This window comes from Prunus mume, linkage group LG2, assembly GCF_029339155.1.
Source record: "Prunus mume cultivar Tortuosa linkage group LG2, ASM2933915v1, whole genome shotgun sequence".
NCBI lineage: Eukaryota > Viridiplantae > Streptophyta > Magnoliopsida > Rosales > Rosaceae > Prunus > Prunus mume.
Window position 1 is genome coordinate 41,318,467 of NC_142699.1, and position 9,564 is coordinate 41,328,030.

At 36.3% G+C, this 9,564-nt stretch overlaps 1 protein-coding gene across 1 annotated transcript; it reads left to right on the forward strand.

Moving 5' to 3' along the window:
* Positions 1 to 7,275: 7,275 nt before the first annotated feature.
* Positions 7,276 to 8,688, forward strand: LOC148920395 (uncharacterized). Its single transcript, XM_089044614.1, has 4 exons — positions 7,276 to 7,335; positions 7,605 to 7,933; positions 8,363 to 8,378; positions 8,442 to 8,688. Exons 1-4 carry the CDS (start codon positions 7,276 to 7,278, stop codon positions 8,568 to 8,570), a joined length of 534 nt encoding a protein of 177 aa, XP_088900740.1. The 3' UTR covers positions 8,571 to 8,688.
* Positions 8,689 to 9,564: the final 876 nt, after the last annotated feature.

The window sequence follows — 9,564 nt, forward strand, 5'->3', positions numbered from 1 at the left end:
TGTGGATCGGAACATTATTTATCAACAAGGTTTTAATTTTCTACCTAATCTCTAATTTTACGGAGTTGAGTATTTAGAACTTTATAGATGTTACATGCTTTAGGCATGCAACATCATAGGCTGCTTTGCTGAACACACGAGGAGTAAACTTCATCACACCATGCCCTCAATAGACATCGGTATTCATGTTCTCCCCAAGCATGTCGATGAGGATAGAATCAGCCAAATGCATTGGTGGAACCAGAAATTATTTAGCGAATGTACAATTTTGAAGACTAAAAGCTTTATGAAAAAAATTGAATAAAATAAACAAATCATAATTGATCATGGCTCAAGTCGTGCGTTGCGTAACCTTTTCCTCCTTGAGTTTGTTACTGAAACTAATCATAAGAGCTAAATTTAAAATAAATATAAAATAAACAAAAAGGAAGAAAAAAAGAAGAAGAAGAAACGAATTGGCGACCAAGAAGGAAAAAAAAAAGCGCAGCACATGAGACTTACTTTGGGTGAAGAGGGAAAAAAACCACAGCAATAGCAAACAAATTGATTTCCTTATTGTTTAAATCCCTGTTAAAACAAGAAAGAAAAATAGGTTTAAAGACTTTTTAAAGCCCACGAAATGAAGGCCTAAGCATGTCTTGAAAGCCCATGATTGCAGTTCCGTTTTTTTTTCCCCTGACCCAAAACGACGTCGTTTTGGCAAGGACTTAAAAAAAAAAATTAGGCGTGATGCGCAGTGCAACAAATAGACTTTGGCTGAGATATTTTGTCGAACACCTAGAGTGCACCATCACCAACTGAGCAAAGGGGAAATTTGAAGCACCCACAATAGTTTTTCTGGCGAGGAGAGATGTAGTTACACCTCCTTATGCCTTAATAGGTTTGCCACTAGCCAAATCCCCCACTTAACTCTCCCTCCATCCCTCCCTCCTTGAACATAGAAAACAAATTACTAATCTTCCAAAAAATGCTGCTCCTTTTACTTAACCTATTTTTCTTGGACAACCCTTTTTCACTTTTTTCTCTTCACTTTCTCTATCCTCCACATTGAAATTAGAAGAAGAGTACAAGTAAGAGCTCATCTTCATAAGTGCTTCTATTTCTACCCACTGTCCTATTTCCTCGCCCACCTTGTCTTCAAAATTTTAAAGATAGATTTATAAGTACTTAGGGAAAGAACCTCAACTCGCGAAACACCCACCTATTCTATTGTTTGACCAAAAGAAAAAAAAATAGAAAGAAAGAAGAAAGCGTACGATTCCTCAGTGCTCAAAACTCAATTCTCAAACAATTTTTTTCTTTTTTTTTTTCATTCAATCAAATTATTTGTGAAGAAGAAAATAACAGGAGAATGAATGATGAAGAGAACAACTCCATCGAAAAAGTAAGGAAATCATAGTGAATAAAAAACATTTATCCAAAATATTTCCAGAAGCTACAAGCGAGAGAATAAAAAACTAAAAGATCAAGAAAATCAAAATATTAGACTAAAAATTATTTATGGTTAATTACAGTTTAGTACATTGTGGTTATACCCATAAGACAAGTTAGTCCATACCTTCTCAATTTTAATAAGGACATACCACGGTCTTTTAAATTTGTTACAAGGTGGTTCAACCGTTAAGGTTTCCGTAAGTTGTCCAGTTAGTTGCCTATGTGGCACTTATGGGTATCACTTTTCCGCTAGTTTCGAAATCCTTCCAAGTGCATTTTTAGACTTTTTTTATTCATTCCCCCGACCAACCCTCTGTTTGAACTCCCGCCCACGTGGCATAGGCTGATTGGCTTGGAATGCAAAATTTTAAATTTTTTAATTTGAACTCCTCGTCTATATAGCTTGATAGAAACAAGAACCCTAAGTCCTCAAATTATCTCACACCAATTCTCTCCAAATCCTATATTTTTCTTCGTGAAGTAGGAAATACAGAATGAGTGAGATGCATCGATGCTTTTATGGTGGGTTTGCTCAACTGGAAACCTTTTGGACCAAGGATAATCCAGGGAGAAGAATCTGGGCATGCTGCGCAAGGTAATTTCACTAATTTCTTTGTTATTTGGGTGTTAGGGTTTCAAATTGGAATTGAATTAGGCAATTATTTAAGTTATTTACCTCATGTTCAGCAAAAAAAGGTATGCGTATTTCGACTAGTTCGATCCTTAAATGAGTGTCGGTAAAAAATGATCATTCATGGGTTGTTGAAAAGGATAGATAAGGCTAAGGGTGAACTGAGAGGGTCAAGCATGAGAGAGAAGCTACTTTGGTTTTTCATCGTTATTGCTATGCTCTCAGCAAATGCAAATGAACATAAGGGTTTAAGTGGAACGAAAACAGTACTAGAACTTGCTTGATGGTTTCTGTTGGATTTTGTCTAATGCAGGTTTTTTTAAAGATCATTAACTAGTTGTAATGTTGCTTGATGGTTTATTTTGGTATGAATGTATGAAACTATGAGTTGTATGAAATGGCAAATTGGAAAATCACATTCCTTTTGCAAATTGTTCAAAATAAGTGCATGACATCCAGTATTTGATGGAGGTAATATTGTACAAAATAACTAATGATACAAAAATAAGAGAAAAATAAAAGTTCATTGATCTCAACCTGTTAACAAAATAAGAGTGCATTATATCAAGCATTGCATACCAAAATGTCAAAAAAAAAACCCAGGCTTTCATATAGTTTGTCCATAACCAAAATAGAATCATAACAAAACTAGACAACAACCTCTAATTTAGTTTCTCCATAACCAAAACACATTCATACCAAAGCCAAAAAAAAAACAACCTCCAATATAGTTTCTCGATAATCGAAAACCCAACCAAACCCTATTTGATCCTACACTCTACTTTGTGATTCTTGGACAGAAGCATAATTGTTGCATCTTGTGTTGTTGCGTTTATCCCTCTTCCTCACAACTTCAGTTGGATTGCTTGAATCTATTGCATATGTTGCTGCAACTTTTGCTTTCTTTTTGTCTCTCTTTCCCTGAAAAAACGAACAAAAACAGAGTGCTATCACCTATCATACAACCATAATCCCAACAAGCAAATACAATTGTAAAGTGCAATTACCTTCAGTACTTTAGCTCTTTGCTTTGCCTTCTCTCTCAATTGATTCTTCCTCTCCATCTCAGCTTTATACTTGTCAGGTTTGGAAACTGGGATAGAAGTTCCAATAGCAGCCTTAGTCTTACTTTTCTTACCAAGTTGGTTTCTATCATTTGGTGGCTTATGTCTATGGCATATTAGTGAATTATGACCTTTTTGCCCATATGTACCATATTTGAGAGAGTCTTGGTACCTTCCTATCTTTTTCCCACTTGTTTTGGTCTGCTGTTCACTTGCCTATTTCCTCCTAACCTTGGTTGGTTTGCTTGGCTCTCTAGTATACATAAAAGCAGTGGCGGATCCAAGATTGTTACCCCAAGGTGTCTTACTGTAAAAATTCTGATATTTTTTTTAAGATGAAAATAATGCTAAAAGATAATTTTCTATACTTTCCTCTTATCGTTCCATAATTCTAAGCATGAATTAATCAAATCAAACAAATGAACAAGTACCTTATTATAAGTTATCCATCACAAAATTAATCATAAACCTTAAATTCCAACAAATCAAATAATCATATATAGTCATCTAATCCAATAAATCATCCACACACAAAATTATCAATATTCATCTGTTCCAATAAATCATTATCTAATAAAAATATTAGGCATTATCATCAAACAAAAGAATGTAACATAAGTATACCAAGAACAATAAATTTATAAAATCATAGATGGAGAGGGAAGAGAATAAAATTCAGCCATGTTGAGGGTTTTGGGGGAGATTTAGTTTAGGGTTTAGGATAGAAAATAATAGAATTTGGGGATTTTTGGAGTCCATTTGAGTGTTTGAGTTGACTGGAGTAGAGACATGGTATTTTATTACAATTATTTTAGTATTTTTATGTTTTTCATAAATCTTGTTGGGAAATATAAAGGGTTGTTGGGCAGAGATGTATGTTAAACTTTGGTCAATATTTTCCAGATTTGGTAAAGTTTTATGATTGAAAGCAATGAGATGATTCATAAACGATGTTGGTTTGGGTGGGTTTGGACTTTGGGGGAAGTTGCTGGGCCAGGCCATTTTAAAGACAAGTCCTGGTCAAAATGATGTAGTTTTGCCTAGGATGTTTATAATAATAAAAAAAAAACAACAGTGCTTCTTCTTCCTCGCACCTCCTTTCTTCCTAAGGTAAAACGTCAAGCACTTGGTGTGCAACTCCAAGGGGTCTCTCCCCCATCTCCAACGAACCTCCAAGCCTATTTCCATGGCTTCCAAGAGGTTGTGCAACCCCACTGACCACACTGTGGCTCCGCCACTGCATAAGAGGTAATATTTCAGGGAAATCTGTTCTTTCCCATTGGTCCATTTCCTTCACAGGTTGTATAATGTTCTCAATGCCTTTAGGAATCTCTTATGGTTAATAGCTGACACTACTTGCTTACATGGTACACCAGATAAATCCCAATTCCTGCATGAGCATGTCCTATCATCCAAATCTACTATAGACTACCTACCTATTGCAGTATGTACTTGGAATTGGGGTCTTCTAAATATAATAGCAATGCAATCAGCAACAACTTTTTTGTTGGTTTCTCAACTATTAACATTCCCCTGCATTGTTGCCTTAAAGGACACCATTGGTACAGTGAGGTTTGTCTTCACCTATTCCACAAATATTTGAGCCAACTAGGAAGATATGATCCCTTTGTTTTCCCATACCCTGGTACATATGTGTTTGGGATCTACCTTATTCACCTGTAGTGTGTCTTCATGTTGCATCTTGGATACATAAATCTCAAAAGGACAGTTCTCAGATGCACAAATTGCCATAATCCTATACTTCTCAGACTTCATCCAACATATCTCCCATCCTTCTTTTATTGAAATGGCCTTGAGAGCATTTCTGAAGCTAACACTACTTGAAAACTGCATGCCAGTATCTAACTTAATAATTCCCATGTCACAAGAAGTATTGAACTCTGGGAATGTATGACTAGTGCTTTCCTCATCTGATTGTGGTGCTTTCTTAAGGTGTTGCTCATCCTCTTCATTAATTGCAAACATGTCTTCATTATCCACAAAGTCTCCCACATCTGAAGCTTTGGTACTGATTGTTCAGCATTTGGTCCACCTGACTCATCATCTATGTCAACCTCATGTAAGAAGACTTGATCATCATCATCCTCATCAATACCGTACTCATTATCCACAAAGTTAGGGTCACTCTCATCATCATTTTATGAAGAATTCTCATTAGCTTGTTGTTGAATTGAGGGTTTCCTCTTCCTAACAGATCTTCTTAATTCATTGATCTCAGCATCTACACACTCTTCATCAACTTCTGTCACCTTTCTTTGCCTTTGGAATTACCTTTCTTTGTCTCATGTCACAAGAAGTATTGTACAAAGTACACATGCTTCATCAACTTCTGCCCATTTCTTTGCCTTTAGAACTAGCTGAATTCATTGTTGGAGTTGGTTTCCTTGTACTTTGTACCTCATTTGATGTAGCTTTATGCAACCCATCATGTAGTACAATTGCTTTATCAAACTCTAGTAGCTCTTCAAGGATAACACTTGGAGTTCTCACATCATCAGCATAATCATATACTTGGGAAAAATAGCGACAATACACGTTAGATCTAGTCTGGCTATTTAGAACATCATCGAGGTTGTCTTGATGATCCATATACATGTTAATCATCCTAACCTCAGACACATTTTCGTACATTTCAATAGCCATCAAACTCCATCTGCTTCATAGTACCCTAATCTTGAACCCTATACCAGTAATCAATCCTACCTATATGGCCCAACTACACAGCCATGCAGTCTATTTCAATTAACGACATCTTGTCTTTATCCAAATAATCAAAGTACGTAACAATTCCATCCAAATAGTACTTATGTATCAGTCTTCCACCATGGTGCATTCGGATGCGAAATAAGCTATCAGCGTCTTCATACATAGATGATCCAACGTTAGGGTACTGTTACACATTGCAAGGATTTATGGACAAACACAAAAACCACCAACTAAACAATAACCACAATGAAAACTCCAAGCAAACACTTTTAGAATGCACTTTACTATACCACTAGGATTTAAATTATTAAATACAGTACAATCACTTTTCAGACCAAAAGAAAATAATCCACATGAGTTACAGTAGGACCATAGACCAACATTACTTACATAAAGGCCACTGACGACAACCAGAAAACCCCAAATATGCTAATTGGGAAACCCTTATCCCCAAAACTTCAAACTCAAAAGCCTAACAAAAAAAACACCATATTAAAACCCTATTCCCCAAATATGGGAACTTTGAAACCATTTTCCCAAAAAATCGAACTCAGAATCCTAGCCCCCCAAAAAAATAAATATTAAAACCCTAATATCCAAAGATGTGAACTTGGAAACCCTTATCCCGAAAAAAAATTCAAATAAAACCTCAATCCCCATATACCGTAAATTGGGTCATCCTTTCCAGGTGGTCGTGGATCCCAACTCATCTTAGCCTTCTATCAATCGACTTTGTGTCGTCATCCTCTCCAAGTGAAAATAGTAGCACTCATCTTCATTTATGATGAATATTATAAGGACAAAAATGTAAATTGCTTGCATTTTTTGGATAATTTCATTTGGGTTTTTAGCATTGAAAAATTATGAGTTTGCAGCACAACAAACTAAATCATCACAAGTCATAAATACGAGGTTGGTGTTGACTGCACAACGATGGTATGAGATGACCCTTATCATGTAGTCGTGAAAACCACTTAAACCTTAAACTATAGCCCAATCCAAATAAAAAAAATAAACCCCAAATCAGAGATGGGATTTGATCATGAGCACATTGTGATGGAGTTTTTCTATATAAACCCCGTACTTCTCTTTGTTCACCCTATATTCTAAGTTCACCCCAACTTCTAATTCAAAATTTCAAAATTTCAAAGAAAACCCCACTATCTTCCTAAACTACTCCTAATCACACCTAGAAAAAAATAATAATTAAAAAACTCATCAACCTCATACCCCACACCCCACACCTCGCTATTTGGCCCCTCACCACTCTAAGTTCACCTCGCTATTTGGCCAATTGGAGAAGGAGGATCGTCGTCTTTGCCTAAAACCCGGTTATATATCAAGCCATGCTCCTCCAATTTGTCAACAAAATCTGGGTACCTCTCTTTCATCCTCTCGTACACAATGTGGCTCAGAACAATGGGAGTTTCTCCCCCACTTCCAGGCTCCACTCCACAGAAGAAGGAACAACTTCGCTGGGTTCTGTGAATCTGTTAGAATGTGATCTGTATTGAAATTGAATGGAAGATTGATGAATTAGTTGTGCAAGAGTTTAAATGCAAAGGAACATAAGCCAAAGAAGTTGAATCCTTGACAAACTTCTTATCTGAGATCCTTTCCTCTATGAAGGTCTGTTGATTTCTTACCCAATTCATTTCTCAATATCCCACTTGCACAATGATACATCCTATTTTTCCCAATTGATGTTGAATTTCATTTTCACCTGCACTTTATGCAACTGCTTGCAGCCATGGGTTCCCACGCTTCACAAGTCACTCTCCATTCCTGTGGGGTCTACTGGAAATGAAGTTGAGGTTGAGAGTCCACAAGGCTCCCTTATCTCACATTTTCCCTTTGTGTCTTGGCGTGCCGACTGCACTATCAAAAGAGGGAGACATCTGTCTGAACTTACCCCTCTTCCCATATCAAAGTCTCTGTCATCCAAACCCCCACTCTCTTCTAAATCATCAGTCCTTAAGAGAATTTCTTCTGGTACTTCTAATTGGATACCCTTTTTTCATGCTAATTTTGGAGATGCAAATGATGATTTGCTTGATTTGCTAATCTTGTCTTCAAGGTATTGGCTGTTAAATTTCAGAGAGATGGGTTAGCGGCCCACAACTAGCAACATCAATATTATCCCCGTCTTGCCTTCGAGGTTAGTAGGTGTGGGACTTTATCACAAAAGGCTTCGGTGATATTAGTAGTGAAATCATTCATTATATATTTTATTTTATTTTGTCAAGTTTCCAATGTGGGACTTATATTCTTCGACATACCCCCTCACGTAGGATCACCACATAGTGGGGCACATGTGGAGCCAAGTCCACGTCGGAGTTGAAACTATTCATTATATATTGTATTTTATTTTGTCAAGTTTTAGATGTAGGACTTATATTCTTCAACATTGGCCATTCATTGTTTGTTCCTTTTACTAGTTTGATGTGTGAGAGCATACAGATAGCATACCGGACAAGTTTTGATTCAAATATTTTCTTTTTCACAGAACACATAGAGGGCAGGCTCGCACTGATAGGAAGCACTCCCATCTGGAAAGAAGCTGAAGTGTTGTTCGAACAGGCTAGCGTCCTGGTGAGAATACCTTAAAGAGGGAGTTGTGGACAAAGTTTGAAGCAGCTTCTTCAAATGAGCTTCTGTTTAATGACTCTGTAACTCATAAAGGCTTTCTTGATCGATTTTATGAGGTTTCTTGAGATGGAGATTACCAAATGGCTTTTGAATAAATAGTTTCATGATCTTAAATTCTGATTTGTACTAGGTGGTTCATTTGTATCTTTTCAAAGTATAAGGAGCTTTGCACATGTAATTTTGTATCCCTACAAGTCTACAACATCGAACCAACCTCCCCTTTCTTCAATATTTCCTAAACCCTGAAACCTCTCTATTCTCTAGCAATGGCCAAAACCACCGAATTGATTCAGCACATTGAGTTGTACGTCGACATGTCCCGCTCTCCTACTGAGCTGGTTCACACTCCATTCAATTTCTACTCGATTTTTTTAAATTTTTTAGTGAGAAGTCTCTACTAGTTTGAGTTTCTTAATCCTGTCGGCTGCTTGGAAAATTAAGGAAAACAAATGTTAAACAATCAAAATTCAAACTAAATTATGCATATTTTTTATTTTTTGTTATTTGGGAGCTTTGCATTCACCTTTGGCCTGCGTTACGGTGGGTACTTTAATCAAATTATGCAGTGTATGTCAATTTAAACGACTGTAGCACTGTGTAACCTAAGCATGAGTTTCTTTCATGTTTCTGCTTTGGGGTAGGATAGTTTAAAGCTCAAAATGTGTGCTTTACAGGTTGCAAGATTCAATCATTTCTCTCGTGAAGAGTGACTTTTTAACTATTGATGTGTTGGTACGATTAACTTTTCGTTATCCATCATCTTTCAGTTATATTCAATTGGTTTGTTTTCTTTAATTTATGTGTTTCTAAATAGGTGAAAGAGATGAGGATGTCTTTGACCACTACGGACAATGTGATCTGTGCTCGGGGTAACTGTTATGTCACTTATTTATTTTTCTAAAACATATGATATATTGTTTTTCTATGAGGACCTAAATCTAAGTGCCTATTTGGCATTGCTTATTTGGGACTATAAGTGATTATTTTGAAATTTTTAAAAATGGAGCATGTTTGGTAAAGGATAAAAAAAAATCACTTTTTGTAAATAATTGTTGTGAG